At 39.5% G+C, this 22,256-nt stretch overlaps 2 protein-coding genes and 1 non-coding gene across 3 annotated transcripts in view; 1 reads left to right on the forward strand and 2 right to left on the reverse strand.

The window, feature by feature from the left end:
- LOC115518926 (tubulin alpha-1B chain) overlaps positions 1 to 13,238 on the reverse strand; it is a 57,837-nt gene extending 44,599 nt beyond the window's left edge. The window contains exon 1 of the mRNA XM_030322521.2: positions 13,164 to 13,238. Coding sequence (XP_030178381.1) covers positions 13,164 to 13,166 — 3 coding nt within the window. The 5' untranslated portion in view covers positions 13,167 to 13,238. The remainder of the gene's footprint in view (positions 1 to 13,163) is intronic.
- Positions 9,123 to 13,402, reverse strand: TUBA1A (tubulin alpha 1a). The gene is made up of 4 exons (XM_030322522.2): positions 13,164 to 13,402; positions 10,880 to 11,102; positions 10,588 to 10,736; positions 9,123 to 10,317 (listed from the first exon to the last, which is right to left on the reverse strand). The coding sequence occupies exons 1-4, from the start codon at positions 13,164 to 13,166 to the stop codon at positions 9,337 to 9,339; spliced, it is 1,356 nt and encodes a 451-aa protein (XP_030178382.1). The 5' UTR covers positions 13,167 to 13,402; the 3' UTR covers positions 9,123 to 9,336.
- An 8,118-nt stretch (positions 13,403 to 21,520) lies between these two features.
- On the forward strand, positions 21,521 to 21,625 carry LOC115519545. The gene has a single exon (XR_003970551.1). It is a non-coding gene; the product is annotated as a U6 spliceosomal RNA (small nuclear RNA).
- Positions 21,626 to 22,256: the final 631 nt, after the last annotated feature.

A 22,256-nucleotide genomic window follows, 5' to 3' on the forward strand; every position in this document is an offset into this window, starting at 1 on the left:
ATAGTCAAATTCATGGAGACAGAAAGTAAAATGGTGGTTGCCAGAGGCTGGGGAGGGAGAAATGGGGAGTTATATATGATGGGTATAGAGTTTTAGTTTTGCAAGATAAGGAGAGTTCTGGAGATTGGTTGTACAAACCATGTGAATGCATTTAATACTACTGACCTGTATATTTAAAATATGGTTAAGATGGCAAGTGTTATGCTATGTGTATTTTAGCACAGTTAAAAATAAACTAAAAAGAAAAATGTATATGTGTGTGTGTGTGTGTGTGTGTGTGTGTATAATATTTTGTGTTTAATATTTTGTAATTCCAATCTTAAAAATATCTTTTTAGGGGCGCCCGGGTGGCTAAGTTGGTTGAGTGTTGGACTTCAGCTCAGGTCACGATATCATGGTTTGTGGGTTCAAGCCCTGCATTGGGCTCTGCCCTGGTAGCATGGAGCCTGCTTGGGATTATCTCTCTCCCTCTCTCTCTACCCCCTCCTCACTTACACGCACGCACACTCTGTCTCTCTCAAAATAAATAAATAAACATTTAAAAAATCTCTTTATAGATTTATAAAATTTATTTTAAATTTATCTATAGCACTGTATTTTATGTTGAAAGCAGTTTGTAATTGAGAAAATGTAATAATACCCAAAAGTTTAAAGTCTCATTCCTGAAGCTTTACAAACTGTTTAAAAATGCTGAGTCATCTTCAGTCTGTTTCTGTTTGTGTTCTATTTATTATCCATTTATTCATTTTTTTTTCCAGTTTATTTTTTGTTCTGTGTTTATTTGGATAATTTTTACTGTTTTTCTTCAATTCATTAATCTTTTTCTATGGTGTCTAATCTACTGTTAAGCCCATTTGGTATCTTTTTTATCTCAGATTTTTCATGTCTAGAATTGGATTTTCCTCCATAGCTCTACTTAAAACTCATCCACTTTCTTGAATATGTAATATAATTCTAACTTTTAAGGTTTTTGTATACTGATAACATTAATGAATTATTAATTTTATTTATTCTAATATAAATAATTTCAAAAGTATAAATATTACTAATAATATGATTACTGAAAATGGCTATGTTCTTTTGGATGTCCTTTTTTGGGGATAGATTTCACTATGGATGTACAAGCAAATTACTGTGTGTTAAAGTCAGGTGAAATAGGGCACATGGGTGGTTCAGTTGGTTAAGAGTCTGTCTCTTGATTTTTGCTTAGGTCATGATGTTACCGTTTGTGAGATCAAGCCCCACATCAGGCTCTGTGCTGATGGTATGGAGTCTGCTTGGGATACTCTCTCTCCCTCTCTCTCTGCTTCTCCCCCACTTGTGCTTTCTCTCTCTACTCTATCTCTCGAAAAAAATAAACTTACCAAAAAATAAAGTCAGGTGAAATAATTCTGAATTAACTCTGTAGTTAAGCTACAACTTGATGCATGGTTATATTCATTTGTTTCATTTTGCTTTTAATTTTTAGAGATTTTTCCACCTTGATTTAATACTTTATTATAATTGTATAATTATGTAATTAAAATTATGTAATATAATTACGTTTCTTTTTAAAAATTTTTAATGTTTATTTTATTATTTTTGAGAAAGAGCATGAGAGGGGGAGGGGCAGAGAGCAAGAGGGAGACACAGAATCTGAAACAGGCTCTAGGAGGCCCTGAACTGTCAGCGCAGAGCCCAGTGTGGGGCTCAAACCCACAAACTGGGAGATCATGACCTGAGCTGAACTTGGACACTCAACCGACTGAGCCACACAGGCACCCCTATAATTACATGTTTCTATACAACAAATACAGTTTGGTTAGACCATGTTCCCTCCTCTGCAGGTAACCATATATTTTTAGTTTTTGGTTTATACTTTGGTTGTTTTTAAATTGTGGTGAAACTATATATATAATATATAATTTTATAATATATGATTTACAATATAGTATATATAACTTATAACATATACTTATATATTATATATTATATAAGTATATATTTATATAAATAATATTTATATATTTATATAATATATATTTATAAATATAATATATAATATAAATATATTTAAATAATATAACTATAAATATACATAATATTTATATAAAATATATATTATATAAATATATAATTATATTATATTTAATTATAATTATATATAATTTATAATTTTAACACTTTTATTTATTTTTATTGATTTATTATTTTTAGAAAAGATTTTATTTTTTTTAAGTAATCTCTTTACCCAACGTGGGACTTGAATTTAAAACCCCAAGATCAAGGATTGCATGCTCTACCAACTGAGCCAGCCAGGCGCCCCCATTTTAACCCTCTTGAAGTACAATTTAGTGGCATTAAGTACGTTCTTATTGTTGTACAACCATCACCACTATTCATCTCCAGAAACAATTTTTTAAGTTTATTTGTATTAGTAATCTCTACACACAACTCATGACCCCAAGATCAAGAGTTGCAGGCTCTTCTGACTGAACCAGTCGGGTACCCCCAGAACTTTTTTGTCATTGCAAACTGAAACTCTGTATCTCTTTAGTAATAACTTCCTATTGGGGCGCCTGGTTGATTCTGTCAGTTAAGTGTCCAACTCTTGATTTCGGCTCAGGTCATGATCTCATGGTTCGTGAGGTCGAGTCCGGAGTCAAGCTCTATGCTGACAGTGTAGAGCCTGCTAGGGATTCTGTCTCTCCCTATATCTTTGCCCCTCTCCTCCCATCGCCTCTCAAAATAAATAAACTTAAAAAAGAAAAATTTCTGGGGCACCTGGATAGTTCAGTCAGTTAAGCGCCTGACTCTTGGTTTTGGCTTAGGTCATGATCTCACCGTACGTGAATTTGAGCCCTGCGTTGGGCTCTGTGCAGCTCAGAGCCTGCTTGGGATTCGGATTCTCTCTCTGCTTCTCTCTCTGCTTCTCTCTCTCTCTCTCTCTGCCCCTCCCTCAGCTCTCTCTTTCTCTCTCAAGATAAATAAATAAACTTAAAAAAATTAAAAAACAATTCCTATTATATTCTTCCCCTTAGCTCCTGGTAACCACCATTCTACTTTCTGTCTCTCTGAATTTGATTGTTGTAGTTAACTCATACAAGTAGGATCAGAAAATATTTGTCCTTTTGTGTCTGACTTATTTCACTAAGCTTCATGTTTTCAAAGTTTATCCATTTGGAGTATGTGTCAGAATTTCATTTTTTTTTTTAATTTTTTTTTCAACGTTTATTTATTTTTTGGGGGACACACAGAGACAGAGCATGAACGGGGGAGGGGCAGAGAGAGAGGGAGACACAGAATCGGAAACAGGCTCCAGGCTCTGAGCCATCAGCCCAGAGCCTGACGCGGGGCTCGAACCCACGGACCGCGAGATCGTGACCTGGCTGAAGTCGGACGCTTAACCGACTGCGCCACCCAGGCGCCCCAGAATTTCATTTTTTTTAAGGCTGAATAATATTATATTGTATGTATATACTACATTTTGTTTATCCATTCATCCATCAATGGACTTTAGGGTTGCTTCCATCTTTGGCTCTTGTGAATAAAGCTGATATGACACAGGTACACAAATATCTGTCTGAGTCATTGCTTTAAATTCTTTTGGGTATATATCCAGAAGTGGAATTCTTAGATCATATAGTAATTCTATAATTTTTTTTTTTTAGGAACTGCCATACTGTCTTCATATTTTTTTAAATGTGTATTTATTTTAAGAGAGACAGAGAGAGCATGAACAGGGGAGGATGAGAGAGAGAGAGAGAGAGAGAGAGAGAGAGAGAGAGAGAATCCCAAGCAGGCTCCACACTTCGAGTACGGAGCCTGACAGAGAGCTCAATCCCACCAGCCGTGAGATCATGACTTGAGCCAAAATCAAGAACCAGGGGCTTAACCAACTGAGCCACCCAGGGGCCTATTAATTGTTTAAAAAATTTTTTTAAATGTTTATTTGTTTTTGAGAGAGAGAGATCAGGGGAGAGGCAGAGAGAGAGGGAGACAGAGCATTTGAAGTGCTGTGCTGACAGCAGAGAGCCTGATGCAGAGCTCAGACTCACTGTGAGATCATGACCTGAGCTGAAGTTAGACGCTTAACTGACTGAGCCACCCAGACACCCCCAATTGTTTTTTCAATCACACAGAAAATAGGGGTGCCTAGGTTGAACGCCCCACTCTTGGTTTCAGCTCAGGTCATGATCCCAGGGTCATGGGATCGAGCACCGAGTTGGGCTGTGCTGAGTGTGGAATCTGCTTAAGATTCTCTCTGTCTCCCTCTGCCCCTCTCCCCCACTCAGGCACTCTCTCTCTCTCTCTCAAGTAAAAAGTAAATCACGCAAAAAATATTATGAGCTCATGGGTTTTAACATATTTTTTATGATTCAACCCACTGCAGTCACTATTATTTTCAATGCTTACATTGTACCATCTATGAGAGTCCCTTCTACTTGACTCCTGTATCCTTTTGATATGACTTTGAGTCTTTGATATCTTCCTCAGTTTCTGGAATGAGAAATTATTTGGGGCTGAGTTTGTATATTTTCTTCTCCAGGCTTGAACATCTCTAAACATTGATTCCTTTTAGTAGAAAATAGTATTTAGAGACCACCATCTGAGTGGTAGGGATGCTCATTCCTAAATTGGTCCTAGGCCTTTTCAGTGGGCAAAATTATGGAATTTTTTCTTTCATAATAGAACACATATAATAAATTCATACTGTCATTTGCCATAAAAATTAAGATTATAGGGATTTTTAAATTTTATAGTTTTAATCTCTTTTACCCTACACTATACTCATTCAGCCAATAATCATTGTACATACATTACCATGTTCCTTATATTTTGCTAGGTGCTGGGAATGCATATTAAAAATTTACATTTGATCTAGTTTTCACATTGTTTTTTATTCGAATAAGCGAAGCCTTTTCCTTTTTTTTCTTCCAAATCTATACACATTGGCTTCTAGTTAAAACTGCTGAGCACTATTGGATTGGCTTTAAAACTAGTTGATTTCGGCTTATTTCTTATTTTCATTATTTCCACTAACTTACATTAAACTCAGATTCCAGGAACTATAGTAGTATTAGGGGCGCCTGTGTGGCTCAGTCAGTTGAGTGTCTGACTCTTGATTTTGGCTCAGGTATGATCCCAAGATCATGGGATGGAGCCCCACATCGGGCTTTGTGCTGAGCACGGAGTCTCCTTAAGGTTCTGTCTCTCCCTCTGCCCCCTCCCCTGCTTGTGCTCTCTCTTGCGCTCAAAATTAATATATATATGTAACAGATTAATATATATATATATATTTTATATTATATATATATTTTATAAGATTTTTAAGTTTCTTTAGTGGCATGTCAAGGATTCTTAATGTCACCCATACCAGCATTAATAGTACCAGAAAAATCACAATCAATTTTTTTTTATTTTTATTAGAATCTTCCACAACATGACCCAAGATAAAGAGTGAGGCTCTTTGACTGAACGTCGGGGACCCCAGAATTTTTGTCATGCAAATGAAACTCTGTATCTCTTTAGTAATAACTTCCTATTGGGGCGCCTGGTTGATTCTGTCAGTTAAGTGTCCAACTCTTGATTTCGGCTCAGGTCATGATCTCATGGTTCGTGAGGTCGAGTCCGGAGTCAAGCTCTATGCTGACAGTGTAGAGCCTGCTAGGGATTCTGTCTCTCCCTATATCTTTGCCCCTCTCCTCCCATCGCCTCTCAAAATAAATAAACTTAAAAAAGAAAAATTTCTGGGGCACCTGGATAGTTCAGTCAGTTAAGCGCCTGACTCTTGGTTTTGGCTTAGGTCATGATCTCACCGTACGTGAATTTGAGCCCTGCGTTGGGCTCTGTGCAGCTCAGAGCCTGCTTGGGATTCGGATTCTCTCTCTGCTTCTCTCTCTGCTTCTCTCTCTCTCTCTCTCTGCCCCTCCCTCAGCTCTCTCTTTCTCTCTCAAGATAAATAAATAAACTTTAAAAAATTAAAAAACAATTCCTATTATATTCTTCCCCTTAGCTCCTGGTAACCACCATTCTACTTTCTGTCTCTCTGAATTTGATTGTTGTAGTTAACTCATACAAGTAGGATCAGAAAATATTTGTCCTTTTGTGTCTGACTTATTTCACTAAGCTTCATGTTTTCAAAGTTTATCCATTTGGAGTATGTGTCAGAATTTCATTTTTTTTTTTAATTTTTTTTTCAACGTTTATTATTTTTTGGGGGACACACAGAGACAGAGCATGAACGGGGGAGGGGCAGAGAGAGAGGGAGACACAGAATCGGAAACAGGCTCCAGGCTCTGAGCCATCAGCCCAGAGCCTGACGCGGGGCTCGAACCCACGGACCGCGAGATCGTGACCTGGCTGAAGTCGGACGCTTAACCGACTGCGCCACCCAGGCGCCCCAGAATTTCATTTTTTTTAAGGCTGAATAATATTATATTGTATGTATATACTACATTTTGTTTATCCATTCATCCATCAATGGACTTTAGGGTTGCTTCCATCTTTTGGCTCTTGTGAATAAAGCTGATATGACACAGGTACACAAATATCTGTCTGAGTCATTGCTTTAAATTCTTTTGGGTATATATCCAGAAGTGGAATTCTTAGATCATATAGTAATTCTATAATTTTTTTTTTTTTAGGAACTGCCATACTGTCTTCATATTTTTTTAAATGTGTATTTATTTTAAGAGAGACAGAGAGAGCATGAACAGGGGAGGATGAGAGAGAGAGAGAGAGAGAGAGAGAGAGAGAGAGAGAGAGAATCCCAAGCAGGCTCCACACTTCGAGTACGGAGCCTGACAGAGAGCTCAATCCCACCAGCCGTGAGATCATGACTTGAGCCAAAATCAAGAACCAGGGGCTTAACCAACTGAGCCACCCAGGGGCCTATTAATTGTTTAAAAAATTTTTTTAAATGTTTATTTGTTTTTGAGAGAGAGAGATCAGGGGAGAGGCAGAGAGAGAGGGAGACAGAGCATTTGAAGTGCTGTGCTGACAGCAGAGAGCCTGATGCAGAGCTCAGACTCACTGTGAGATCATGACCTGAGCTGAAGTTAGACGCTTAACTGACTGAGCCACCCAGACACCCCCAATTGTTTTTTCAATCACACAGAAAATAGGGGTGCCTAGGTTGAACGCCCCACTCTTGGTTTCAGCTCAGGTCATGATCCCAGGGTCATGGGATCGAGCACCGAGTTGGGCTGTGCTGAGTGTGGAATCTGCTTAAGATTCTCTCTGTCTCCCTCTGCCCCTCTCCCCCACTCAGGCACTCTCTCTCTCTCTCTCAAGTAAAAAGTAAATCACGCAAAAAATATTATGAGCTCATGGGTTTTAACATATTTTTTATGATTCAACCCACTGCAGTCACTATTATTTTCAATGCTTACATTGTACCATCTATGAGAGTCCCTTCTACTTGACTCCTGTATCCTTTTGATATGACTTTGAGTCTTTGATATCTTCCTCAGTTTCTGGAATGAGAAATTATTTGGGGCTGAGTTTGTATATTTTCTTCTCCAGGCTTGAACATCTCTAAACATTGATTCCTTTTAGTAGAAAATAGTATTTAGAGACCACCATCTGAGTGGTAGGGATGCTCATTCCTAAATTGGTCCTAGGCCTTTTCAGTGGGCAAAATTATGGAATTTTTTCTTTCATAATAGAACACATATAATAAATTCATACTGTCATTTGCCATAAAAATTAAGATTATAGGGATTTTTAAATTTTATAGTTTTATCTCTTTTACCCTACACTATACTCATTCAGCCAATAATCATTGTACATACATTACCATGTTCCTTATATTTTGCTAGGTGCTGGGAATGCATATTAAAAATTTACATTTGATCTAGTTTTCACATTGTTTTTTATTCGAATAAGCGAAGCCTTTTCCTTTTTTTTCTTCCAAATCTATACACATTGGCTTCTAGTTAAAACTGCTGAGCACTATTGGATTGGCTTTAAAACTAGTTGATTTCGGCTTATTTCTTATTTTTCATTATTTCCACTAACTTACATTAAACTCAGATTCCAGGAACTATAGTAGTATTAGGGGCGCCTGTGTGGCTCAGTCAGTTGAGTGTCTGACTCTTGATTTTGGCTCAGGTAATGATCCCAAGATCATGGGATGGAGCCCCACATCGGGCTTTGTGCTGAGCACGGAGTCTCCTTAAGGTTCTGTCTCTCCCTCTGCCCCCTCCCCTGCTTGTGCTCTCTCTTGCGCTCAAAATTAATATATATATGTAACATATTAAATATATATATATATATATATATATATATATATATATATATATAATTGTGTTAAACCCCCTTGTTGGCAGTGTCAAAGGAAAAATAGATCAAATAAGCTGTTAATACCAAAAAATCATTTCATTACAACTATTATTGTAGAACAAGATAATGTGATGGTACAAGACAATTTGCTATTCTTGGGTCTTTTTGTTCAGTTGGACTGGCAGCTGAGCTCTATTGTTGAAGAAACCATTGGTCCAGAATTGTTCCTCTCCCCATGTTGGTGCTGGTTCCTACAACTGCACTATTAGTTTTGTTCTTTGAAGTTATTGGCCCAATTTAAATAATATACTTGGAAGCTAAAATTAAGATATATAATTAACACATTAGAGTGAATACATTTATCAGGCTTTTCCACTGTGACACTTAGCTGAAAATAAGTTTGGAAAGAAGAAAGTAGAGAACAAGGGAGCAATTGCTAGGAGAGCAAACTTCTGAGAACCCAGAGAAGAGGAAGCCTGACAGCACTAGACACAAGCCAAGATGAGAATGCATGAAAATAAGCTTAAGACATAATGTATTTGGAATATTCATCATTTCATGTGGGTCGTATGAGACTTGGCAGGCAACCAGACCTTTGGCTGTGTATTAGTAAATACCAATTCTAAAGAGTACTAGCAGTTTAACTAACATATAGTGGAGTGGAAACTAAGAATTGCATGGACAATGGTAATTTTTAGTTATTTTGTATTTAATGAGTAAGTTTTATAATACACTAAAATTTAAAATAAAAAAACAGGTCACTTTATAGAACATGTATAAACCACAGTCAACAGTTATCCTTTCTCAGAACTAAATACATGAATATCAGACCCCCAAATAGAAAACACAAGACTGAATTCATTTAAGACAGGGAATACTTTATTCAAACCCATCAGAGAAATGGACAGCTTGGATCTATAACAAAGCGTTGTGTTTTAAAGCATAGGTCAGTAATTGTATATGAGAGTATACACTGCTACATACAAATTAACTGATCAGAGCACAACTTTTCAATATTCAAAACAGAATAAGCTTCCCTGTAAAAGCAGCACCTTTGTGACATTTTTAACTTTAGTATTCCTCTCCTTCCTCTTCACCCTCTCCTTCAACAGAATCCACACCAACCTCCTCATAATCCTTCTCAAGGGCAGCCATGTCCTCACGGGCCTCAGAAAACTCTCCTTCCTCCATGCCCTCACCCACATACCAGTGAACAAAGGCACGCTTGGCATACATCAGGTCAAACTTGTGGTCCAGGCGAGCCCAGGCCTCAGCAATGGCTGTGGTGTTGCTCAGCATGCACACAGCTCGCTGTACTTTGGCCAGGTCTCCACCAGGTACCACAGTGGGAGGCTGGTAATTAATGCCAACTTTGAAGCCAGTGGGGCACCAGTCCACGAACTGGATGGTACGCTTGGTCTTGATGGTGGCAATGGCAGCATTGACATCTTTGGGAACCACATCACCACGGTACAACAGGCAGCAAGCCATGTATTTACCATGGCGAGGGTCGCATTTCACCATCTGGTTGGCTGGCTCAAAGCACGCATTGGTGATCTCTGCTACAGAAAGCTGTTCATGGTAGGCTTTCTCAGCAGAGATGACAGGGGCATATGTGGCCAGAGGGAAGTGGATGCGGGGATAGGGCACCAGGTTGGTCTGGAATTCTGTCAGGTCAACATTCAGGGCTCCATCAAATCTGAGGGAAGCAGTGATGGAAGACACAATTTGACCTATCAACCTATTTAGGTTAGTGTAGGTTGGGCGTTCAATATCGAGGTTTCTACGACAGATGTCATAGATGGCCTCGTTGTCTACCATGAAGGCACAATCAGAGTGCTCCAGGGTGGTGTGGGTAGTGAGGATGGAGTTGTAGGGCTCAACGACAGCAGTGGAAACCTGGGGGGCTGGGTAAATGGAGAACTCCAGCTTGGACTTCTTGCCATAATCGACAGAGAGACGTTCCATCAGCAGGGAGGTGAACCCGGAACCAGTTCCCCCTCCAAAGCTGTGGAAAACCAAGAAGCCCTGAAGACCCGTGCACTGGTCGGCCTGTGAGAAAAAAGGAACAGAGGAGACAGATTATAATAGACCTTCCCAGAATTACAAAGCATTTCTTCACTTAAAATATCTTCATTGACGTTTATAAAATGACACCAAATAATTCATGTTGTAGTTGAAGATTTAAAAACCCTATCAAGGAATAATTTACCAGTTGTCCTCACTCCATTATATTTCTATTCTGTGTTTGAAAAGAAAAGATCGTATTTCAAATGTCTTCCTTAGGGCTATCATTTACTTTATTCTGGAGAACAAACATACCAGTTTCCGAATTCGGTCCAAGACAAGGTCGATGATCTCCTTGCCGATGGTGTAGTGCCCTCGGGCATAGTTATTGGCAGCATCTTCCTTGCCCGTGATGAGCTGCTCAGGATGGAAGAGCTGGCGGTAGGTGCCAGTGCGAACTTCATCTGGAAGAGAAAAACAAAGCAGCCACCCGTCACTCACAACCTGCACACGCCTGCTCCACCCCAGGGTGTCAATGGAGCCCTCACGACAGACCACCTGCCTCAAGAGCCCTGAGATCTCCCTTGGGTTACTGAGGCCAACTCACCAATGACTGTGGGTTCCAGGTCTACAAACACTGCCCTGGGCACATGCTTGCCAGCTCCCGTCTCACTGAAGAAGGTGTTGAAGGAGTCATCTCCTCCCCCAATGGTCTTGTCACTTGGCATCTGGCCATCGGGCTGGATGCCGTGTTCCAGGCAATAGAGCTCCCAGCAGGCATTGCCGATCTGAACACCAGCCTGGCCAACGTGGATGGAGATGCACTCACGCTATGGGAAGGAAAAGAGGAAAATTTAAAATCAGATTGTGTTAGCATTTTGAATTTTCAGTAAATTTCTGAAAATATTTCTAGTCATATACAGGTACTCTTCAAGTTTACTTGAGATTATCCCTAACTCGATAGAAATGTTTAAGGAAAAGCACCTGCTCCAAATGCTGCAGATGGGTGTGGTCTGAATAAGGTTGCACTGTTCAATACATGTGCAAGCCCATTGTTCCCCCAGCCATGCTTGAAGAGAAATTTTTCATATGTAAAAAATATTTAAAGCACAGATTTAGTAAGATGCAGTAAATTAAATTCGATCATTAGTTAATTGGAATCAGTATTACTGCATTCCCTCTAAATAAAGATGAGAGTTTCTTGTACATATGACTTGGAATTTTAACATGGACATCTGTGCTGCAGCTGAGGCTAGATGCCACACCCCTTTGCAGTCTATCTGCAGGATCCATTAGTCCTAGGGGACTGGAAGCTAAATAAGGTCTGCCTCCTGCATTGCTGCATTTGCTGTGCCTGGTACTAGACTGTTCTGTCTGCTACATTATTTAACAGAGTAAGTTCTATTTCCAGAAACTGCCTACATGATCTCATTGTGCTATTCTGCCAGTTTTCCTCCTCTGACCCAAGCTGGGACCATATGCCTAAATTGAAATGAATTAATGAAGATGCACTAGAACAAAAGACAGCTGGACAGAGTATAGTTCTTTGTCTGCAGCATTTTCATTACTTAAAAAGAAGTCTTTCCAGAATCTTCTCCACTGCAAAAACTGAAAGATTGTTAGTATCTTTAAAACAATAGTTCCTAAATTAGAAAAATATCACACGAGAACTACCAAAGAATAAAAGCCCAGTGAAAGGATAATGAAGTATTTATTTAAAACAACAAAATAGTATTTTCATTTTGAGATTCTCTACTCACCACCGAATATTCATACTCATCACGTTCAATAAGAGATTTTCTTCTCTACTGTCTTTATGGCTTCAACTTCCATTGTCTGTCCATTGTCTACTCACTGACATATTGGTGGGGGGGGGGAGGGGAGAGGAGGGGAGGGGAAGGGCGTTTCCCTGGATCCTGGGCTTTAGGGTACCTTGGCTCTCAAACTGAGGCTTTCTCTCCAGCAGAAAGTGCGGCTAGCGCGCGCACACACACAACACACACACACACACACACGGAGTCAGTCAGGGCGGGGCGGCCCCAGACCAGACTTTAAAGTGCTTGTCAAGTGAATTGCGATTTTGCATCTTAAGAAAAAATATCTCATCTAAGCTTTAACAGTGAATGAAAAACCTTTTAACGCCTACAGTTCCACAATGATGAAAGCATTTTATTAAAAGTCTTATGACAGAGGTTTTGTGAGGGGGAACCCCGCCCAGTGGCTTTAAGGCCAGAGAAGGCAGAAACAAACAACTCCGCCCCTGCGCCGCCCTGACGCCGGCTGCCAGGGGCTCGAACAGAAACTAACCATTTTTTTTCGCGTTAATATACGGGTATCTTCCTAAACTGCCAACGAACCGTGGAGGGATCTTTTAATACTAACCCAAGGCTCCGCTTTGTCCCTGTCCTTCTCCCCTCCCCCCCTTCCCAGCTACAGCCACTGAGCCCGGGTCTTTCGGGACTTCTCTCCCTCCCCCTGGGAACAACGCCAGGAAGAAAAGAGCCTCCCCGAGTCACACGAAAACCGTGCGCACAGACACTGGGACAGAGCAGGCGACGCCACGACTGCCTTTCCCTGCCCAGACCCTTTCGTCACCGACAGATGGGCTGCCTGCAGCTTGGAAGGGCTCATATAACAAGAACTCCCTCTGCGCCGCCTTTGTTCTTCCCCCACGGTTCTGCTGCGCCCTGGGCGCAGTTCCTCACCCCGCACTGCGGCGGCGGCCAGACTCAAGGATTTGGGGCCCCAAAGCCAAACCTCGCAAACAAAGCATAAGGCTACCCTTACCCAAAGAAGTTGTAAAGGAAAGGGCGCTTAAGACTTTCCAAGTAGATCTTGGGGGACCGACCCCACCCAACGGCCACAAAGAGCCAGAGAAAGAAGATTCTTACCATGGTTGCTGCTTTGCGGCTGCCGAGCAGATGGCGGAGAGGAGGAGAGGTTGTTGCTTCTTACAGCGCGACTCTTAGGCGGTCGATGTAAGAGAACCTGCGGCACATGGGCGGATGCGGCTCCCTATATACAACTCGGTCACCATGGGGATGGGCTGGGGCCTTTTCCTGTTGGTCCAGACCCCTCAATCTGCCCGGAGAAGCCACGACAGGAGAGTGGTGATTGGTGCAAACGACATGGGATGAGGTAATCTCTCCCCCACCCCTTTTTCCCTAGCATCCATAGACTGTTTGCATCCTTCAGACAAAGAGACTGTGCAAAAACAGTCAGCCGAGCATCCATGATGGGGTGGGGTTGGGGCGGGAGGGGGGGGGGGCGGGGGGAAGAGAAGAAAGAGAACTTGAATTGTATGATTTTTATATTGCTTAAGCCTCACACTACAGCTAAAATCACCAATGTAGGTTTTCCCCAACACTTACATCGCAGAATTTGTGTTGAGATGAAATATTTAACGGAAAATTACTCCCAGTCCCTCTCTCAGAGTATTCTAAATTTCACTACATTCGGCTTCAACATCTCTAATTGCTTTACAAATAATGTAGGAGAGAAGATGGGAATGATGCTTAACATGGCTTGAGTAAATGTAATTTTTTTAATATAAAAAAGGTTCAATAAGAGTCATCCAAAATGGTTTTTCAGATTCAAGTAATTTATCGTAAGACCTTTTATGCACTCCTCCCCCAAAGAGCTAAACAAAAAGGGAACGTGGAAGAAAACCATACTAAATATGGAAGCACACAAGTAGTTATAACATGATAATTAAGATCTAATGAACATACCATAGTTAAGTAGTCTCCTAGAAATACTCCTTTACCAGAAGTCCCTGTAATATATTTTATGTAGCGTATTGTTCCTTAAAATGAATTGTCTTTCCTGATATAGAATTGAGAAAATACAAGGAGAAAGGATTGAGTTCAGAAGCTGGTGCTACTACCTGTGCATGTAGTTAATATTCTGCATTGTTCTTTCTTTCTTTTTTTTTTTTGCTGGAAAGGGAAGAAAAACTAAGATACCAAATTAAAAAGGAGAGCTGTATACAATGTAAAAAAGACTATTTTGTAATTTTGCCTCCATCCACAGACAACCATGTCAGCTCAATAACTGCTTTTTTTTTTTTTTTTTTTTTTTTTTTTTTTTTTTTTGGTAGTTCTTGTGTGAATTCAGTAAATCTCTTCAGAGATTGGGCTTCTAACTGTGGAAAATGTAGCCAGCCTCACACCCTTGCTATTCAGCTAGACTCTGGTGGTTGCTCAATTGCGTCTCAAGACAAAAAGGCTTTGCTTTCACCCCTAGGAAATGGATTGCAGTAACATTCTTTTGCTATTTAGAAAGACTCTATTATCAACAAGGATGGGCTATGCAGAATAAGACTTTGGACTGATTACCACCTGACATTGCTAATGAAATTTCAGAGGTAAAAAGGTTTGTTATGTCCACCAAAGTTGAAAATTTATATTTTGACAGGTAATTTTTATGTTTGGTTTTTAGCAACAGATTTTTGGGGTCTGCAGCACCATTTACAGTGCTCTGCAGAGCCCATTCATTCCTGCTGGGTGCCGAGCCCAGCAGGCGTGGGAGGGAGGGACTTGAGACAGCTGCTGCAGGTTGTGGTGTGACAATGGCTGCCATGGATTTTTCTAGCCTGCTTTCCACAGCTCTGCTTTACTTGTTCAAATTTGCTGCAGTCGTCTCCCTAGAAAAAATAAAACCCAACACACAAATTATTTTATCTATTTCTTGCATATTTCATAGGAAAAACAATCTTCAACATCATCTTATCTCCGTCCCTTTACCAAATAAATGTTTATTTCAGTAAAAAGACAGGAGAATTAAGGACGACTTGAATGCTTCGTTCTGGACCCAGAAGTACATTTAATAAAAATAGGAATTAAATGGCGTTGAGCAGTCTAAGGATTTATAAGTAGCTCATTGAAAGTACTTGTTATACAATTTTAATAATCAAATAAATGAAACACCGCTGGACCATGGTAAAGTGTGCAAAGCTTTCCTTATGGAGAGAGAGGCACAGTCTTGAATTTTATTTTCTTTACAGTATAAAAGGAATATGTCATTTCCCCAATAGTCTCAGTTCCTTGTGCAACTTACTGAGGATTAAACAAAAGAGAGGCGTGTTCATGCAAGTGATTCTTTGTAATTCTATCTCAGAGCTATTCTGTTCCGTATGCAAATGAGGATTTTTTTCTCCCCTTGGGTATAAGTAACAATAAGATCTAGGTCAGAAATAGATTATTTGAGCACTGATAACCTTAAATATATAAATGGGAGAGCAGGGGAAATAACTAATCTGTTCTTTTTTCCCTCATTATCTGACTTAATGACATGCAAACTATTAGAAAATTTTTTTACTAGTTCGCTTCTTATTTTTTTCTGTCAGTTTCTTTAACTTACATAAACATAAGTATTTACATATGCATAAGTATTCTGTCTACTAAGGATTCATTCTTGTCCACAGTAAGATTAGCATAAAACATCTTTTCTTTTATAATATTTGTAGAATTTAAATTATTTGTGTGTCTACGCCTTTTCTCCATTAAAATGTGAATCTTAGTCCCTGGCAAAGTGCCAAGCATACACTAACCATTACACACGTTTGTTGAATTAAATGAACGGTTTCTTTCTGTGCATATTTTAATTAACTATTATAATGCGTAGTAATTTAAAGGTATTTAATAAGTATTTTTCCTTTTTAAAATGTTTATTTATTTATTTATTTATTTATTTATTATTTTTTTTTTTTTAAATTTTTTTTTTTCAACGTTTATTTATTTTTGGGACAGAGAGAGACAGAGCATGAACGGGGGAGGGGCAAAGAGAGAGGGAGACAGAGAATTGGAAGCAGGCTCCAGGCTCTGGGCCATCATCAGCCCAAAGCCCGACGCGGGGCTCGAACTCACAGACCGCGAGATCGTGACCTGGCTGAAGTCGGACGCTTAACCGACTGCGCCACCCAGGCGCCCCTATTTATTTATTTTGAGAGAGAGCAAGAGAGCACGAATGAGGAAAGGGCAGAGAGAGAGAGAGAGAGAGAGACAGAATCCCAAGCAGACTCCCCAATCTAAGTGCAGAACCTAACACGGGGCTTGATCTCACGAACCGTGAGCTTATGACCTGAGCTGAACTCAAGAGCCGTACGCTTAACTGACTGAGCCACCGAGGCATCCCAAAACTCTCCATTTTCTGGGTTTCCTTCTTATATATTTTTGGTTTGCTTGTTCTCTGTCTCTGCTGGTTCCTCCTCCTCTCCCAGTCTTTAAATGTTGGAGTTTCTCAAAGTTCAGTCCTAGACTCTTAACTCATTTTATTCTCTATGATCTTAGTCACTCCTAATAGATGGTAAGTGCTTTCATTTCCAAGGCTGCAAATCCTTTGTATATGTCCATCACTTCTTTTTAAAAAATTTTTTTTAATGTTTATTTTTGAGAGACAGAGAGACAGAGTGTGAGTGGGGGAGGGGCAGAGAGACACAGAATCTGAAGAGGCTCCAGGCTCTGAGCTGTCAGCACCGAGCCCGAAGCAGGGCTCAAACTCACAAGCCATGAGATCATGACCTGAGCCCAAGTCAGATGCTTAACCGACTGAGCCACCCAGGCGCCCCATATGCCCATCACTTCTTAACAATTCTTCTTAGTTTCAGATTGTGTAGTAAACTTCCAGTCTTAGGCTGGGTGTCTCACAGGTATCCCCAGTTGAACTAGTTACCTTCCCATAAACATGCACCTTCTACAAGGTTCTCTTGCTCAGTAAATGGAGCAGCATATATCTGATTTCTCAAATCAGAAAGAAGAATTACTCTTGATAGCTCCCTCTCTTTTTCTGACCAGCATAGAATCAATCACTAAGTCCTATCAGGTTTACTTCCTAAATCTCTCTCAGATCTTATTCTTTTCTTCCATCTCTATTGCCTTCACTCTAAGTACATCATCTTTTGCCTGGACAACTGCAGTGCCCTTCTAGATTTTCTTTGCATATACTCCTAACCCCACCCAGTTCAGTCTTCACACAACAGCCAGAGTGATCTTATTATCATACATATCACAGATCATGTAACATAATACAGATCATGTCACACCATTGCTTAAAGCAGATCAATGGCTGCCTATTAGTTTTAAGATGAAGATCCCATATCCTTAATATGGCTGCTTTAATTCCATAATGGAAGTAAATCTTATACTTCAAAATCTGCAAAAGGACATATTAATTTAAAATTATTTTAAAATTCAGCTAATTTCCTGAGAGATGATTTTGATAGGGAGGAGGGAGGCAAAGGAGTTATAAAAGCTAGATATTCACTTTATAATTATTTGTTATGCTATAAAATTATGTTTTATTTATTTTTGTATTTATACCATATTTATAATAAAAAAATTTAATGATATAAACCCATGAGTTTATAAAGATATTCCACAAAGGAAAAATAAAAATAGGAGAAAAGTGAATTAAAAATAACATCTGATACCATTGCACCACTGGAAGTAACTAGGGCAGCAATTCCATACTCTACACATTGGCAATCAGATAAAGATTTGAGCATTTGTCCTGCATTTCCTGTATAAACTTTATTTCAAGGTAACCAAATGACCTAAATTAATTAGGGAAAATCATTGTTTTATAGAGTTTTATAGAGTAATGTCAACTAGTGAATATGGAAGTAATAGAATTAGAAAAATTACCCTTGCATCCCCTAATGAAGTAATTTATTCAAGCAAAGATCATCAGTGGATAACAACTCTGATAAAATATTGATGGGGAATTTTTAAAATGTTTATTTTTGAGAGAGAGAGTGTATGCAAGCAGGGGAGGGGCAGAGAGAGAGGGAGACAGAATCTGAAGCAGGCTCCAGGCTCTGAGCTGTCAGCACAGAGCCCCATGCAGGGCTCCAACTCATGAACCTTAAGATCATGACCTGAGTCAAAGTCAGATGCTTAACCAACTGAGCTACCCAGGCGCCCCTGTTGGGGAATTTTTAAATGAAAGGATTCAGCTATTACTAAGTGAACTCACTGCTCAATATTAGCATCACTAAAAGTGGGACAATCAGACCCTGCGACCCTGTGATGTGATCTGATAGGAAGCACACAGCATCACCTATGAAAGTGCATCAGAAACAGCTGTGCTAAACCTATAACCAAACTTTTAGAACTAACTTCCATTTATAGGAACAAGTCAGATGACATCACAGGGAGGCAAACAGAAAAACGCAAAGTGTGGGACATTCTATGGGACAAATTATCTTGTTTCTGCAACAACTGAGTGGTAGCATGGGGTGAAGAAGGTGGGAAAGGGGGACTGCTGAAAGTTAGAAGAGATTTTAGAGACTAATTGCCAGTATAACAATGGATTTTGTTTGGATTCTGATTCCAACAAACCAAGTGTAAAACATTTTAGAGATAACCAGCAAAATTTGAATATGGACTGATCATTAGATAATACCAACAAATTATTATTCATTTTATTAAATGTGTTGATGGCAGGGCACCTGGGTGCCTCAGTTGGTTAAATGTCCTACTTTGGCTCAGGTCATGATTTCATGCATGGTTCATGAGTTCCAGCCCCATGTCGGGCTCTGTGCTGACAGCTCAGAGCCTGGAGCCTGCTTTAGATTCTGTGTCTCCCTCTCTCTCTGCCCCCCCCCTCGTACTGTCTCTCTCTCTCTCTCTCTCTCTCTCTCTCTCTCAAAAATAAACAAACATTAAAAAATAAAAAATAAATGTGTTGATGGCAGTGTGGTAATGTAAGAAAATTTCCATAATTTTTAGAGATGCATACAGAAGTATGGTGTATTAAATTAAATAAGGTCTGAGATGTGCTTTAAAATACTTCAGGAAAGAAACAAGGGAAGAGATGATAGATAAAAATTGTGGCCAAACTCTTGAAAATTTTTGAATTTTAATGATGTGTATATGGAGTTCATTATACCCTTTTTTCTATTTTGGGGTATGTTTGAAAATTTCTTAATAAATTAAGAATTTCTTAATAAAATAATGACTAAAAAGAGAAAACAGTGGATTTGAAGACAAATTTTATCTACTTCACAATTTATTCTGTACTACCTTGAATAGAAAGAAATTCTATTCTAATTTCTAATTCTATTCTAATTCTAATTTCTATATTTATGAATATAGAAATTTCAAAAGAAGGAAAAAGTCCTTATATTAAGACCTATGGTTTATTATGGAAACCTTTACTAGGAATGGTGGCTGGTAACCAAATGGGACAGGAGTATAGTGAGTACTTTAAACAATGAACATAATATTAGCAAAGACATAGTATCATGCTGATCTGGTGCCTGTACAAGGGAGAGCAAAAATGTTGTCTTGATTTGGGTATGCAAACAAATTGTGGGTGATGTGTTCCATGTGGGGAGTGGAGTAGTTAATGAAGCAATTTGAGCTCTAGTCTAAAGAAAGAGTTTGGACTTGAGTCCACGGATGGTGGGAAGCCTTTATATTCTTATAGAAAAGAGTGAACAACATTTTAATAAAATTAATATTACTATCACTGTGTTAATTTTTATAAAATTAATCTGACAGGTAAGTGGAGTAGGGAAAGAGTCTGGAGATAATGGCATCAATAAGGAGGTTATTGCAATAATATAAGCAGAAGTTCTCAGACCTTCATAATTACAGTGGGGATGGATAAAAGGAATAATAGAAGAGACCATCCAAAGGACAAAATCCCAGTAGTGACTGGTTGGACATGAGGCAAAAAGGAGAGAGTAAAAATTAACCCTTAAAGTTTTGAACTTGGCAGACTAAGAGAATGAACCGGTAGTAGTGGGTACTGTTGGGTAAGTTGATGGTAGTGCTCAGTCAGTGGAGCATGCGGCTGTTGGTCTCAGGGTAGTGAGTTCAACACTACTTGAACTCAAGCCCCATGTTGGGTATAGAGCTTACTTAAAAAACAGAAAAAGAAGGGGCGCCTGGGTGGCTCAGTCGGTTAAGCAGCCGACTTCGGCTCAGGTCATGATCTCACGGTCAGTGAGTTCAAGCCCCGTGTCGGGCTCTGTGCTGACAGCTCAGAGCCTGGAGCCTGTTTCAGATTCTTTGTCTCCCTCTCTCTGACCCTCCCCCGTTCATACTCTGTCTCTCTCTGTCTCAAAAATAAATAAACGTTTAAAAAAAATTTAAAAACAGAAAAAGAAAATAGGGAAGATGAGAAGGGACACAAGTCAGAGCGAGAATTACGTTTTTGTGGTGTGTGTGTGGTGGGGGGTCGTTGAGGGTAGGACCAATCAGTTGATGTCATCTTACAGTTGAATGTTACATTTGAGGTGATAGAGGGATTCAGGGCAAAAGTCTTGGAGGCCACTGGGAATCTGAGAAAGGTCAGGACTAGAGGCGTGGAGATGCATAATTGAAACCTGATAACAGCATTATGTGCTGGTGATATGGTATGAGGATAGAATTCTCCAAGTATAACCCAAAATTTCAAGCTATGCTGCCGAATGGGAAACACAGTTTGTGTGCCTGCAGTTATGTTCACCAAGTGAAAAGCTTTTCTTTCTTCTTCTTTATTTTGAAAATTCTTTTTGAAGGATTTCATACATACATAAATTCTCACCAATCATAAATGTACGATTTGATGAATTGTTGCTAACTTAACATTATTGCTAGTGTAACCAGCATGCAGATTAAGAAACTGAATATTATCACTATCTGAGAAGCCTCCCACTTGTACCTCTACCCAGTCACAATCTGCCCTCAAAGGTAATACCACTGACATCTAGCACAATAGATTTGTTTTGCCTGTTCTTGAACTTTATAAAAATGGAATAGATTCTTTAAAAAAAATTTTTTTTTACATTTATTCATTTTTGAGAGAGAGAGAGACAGAGCATGAGCAGGAGAGGGGCAGAGAGAGAGAGAGGTAGACACAGAATGCGAAGCAGGCTCCAGGCTCTGAGCTGTCAGCACAAAGCCCAACGTGGGGCTTGAACTCATGAACTGAGCGAGATCATGACCTGAGCTGAAGTTGGACGCTCAACCGACCGAGCCACCCAGGCGCCCCGGAATAGATTTTTTTTAAGTGTTTATTTATTTTTGAGAGAGAGACAGAGCTTGAGCAGAGGAGGGGCAGAGAGAGAGGGAGACACAGAATCTGAAGCAGGCTCCAGGCTCTGAGCTGTCAGCACAGAGCCCTATGCAGGGCTCAAACTCACAGAGCCATGAGATCATAACCTGAGCCAAAGTCGGTCTCTTAACCGACTGAGCCACCCAGGCACCCGGAAATAGATTCTTTTTATATGTGGCTTATTTCACTTAATACTATGTTTGTGGTGCTTGCTTCGGCAGCACACATACCAAAATTGGAATGATACAGAGGAGATTAGCGTGGCCCCTGCACAAGGATGACACACAAATACTATGTTTGTGAAATTTACTCATACCATTGAATGTAATTGTAAATTGTTCTCATTGTTGTGTAGTGTCCTAATGTATGAACATACCATAATTTATTTATCCATTTCCTAATTTTAATGGATATTTGCATTATTTCCAGTTTTTGGCTAACACAAATGAGAGTGCTCTAAGCATTCCTGTGCCTGTGTTTGGGTGAATATATTTACAGATTTCTGCTATATATATTTCTGCTGCTGTGTACCTAGGAGTGGAATTGTGGGATAATAGGGCATGTGCATGTTCAGCTTTAATGGAAAAACAGCAAATTTTCCCAGAGTAATTGTAGCAATGTATACTCCCATGAGTAGTGTAGGAGAGTTCTGTTTTTCATCCTCCTTCATTGTAGCCATCCAGGAGAGTTTATAGTAATAATATCTATCCATTGTGACTTCAATTTGTTAACTAATGAAGTTGATACCTTCTTCATGTGTTTTTTGTCCATTTAAATGTCCTCTTTGGTGAAATGCCTGTTCAAGGCTCTTTCATATTTTCTCATGAATTGCCTGTCTGTATCTTAGTGTTTGGTTGGAGTACATCATATACTATGAATAAGAGTCCTTTTTGGATTTGAAGATTACAAAAAAATTTTTTTTCCCACTCTGCACTTGTCTT

This window comes from Lynx canadensis, chromosome B4, assembly GCF_007474595.2.
Source record: "Lynx canadensis isolate LIC74 chromosome B4, mLynCan4.pri.v2, whole genome shotgun sequence".
NCBI classification, from domain to species: Eukaryota; Metazoa; Chordata; class Mammalia; order Carnivora; family Felidae; genus Lynx; species Lynx canadensis.

Excerpts from the sequence above, each read along its gene's own strand:
- TUBA1A (XM_030322522.2), bottom strand. Across the intron at positions 10,737-10,879 it reads CCTGGAACCCACAGTCATTG|ATGAAGTTCGCACTGGCACC; the intron begins GTGAGTTGGCCT and ends TTTCTCTTCCAG. Across the intron at positions 10,318-10,587 it reads TGGACCGAATTCGGAAACTG|GCCGACCAGTGCACGGGTCT; the intron begins GTATGTTTGTTC and ends TTTTTCTCACAG.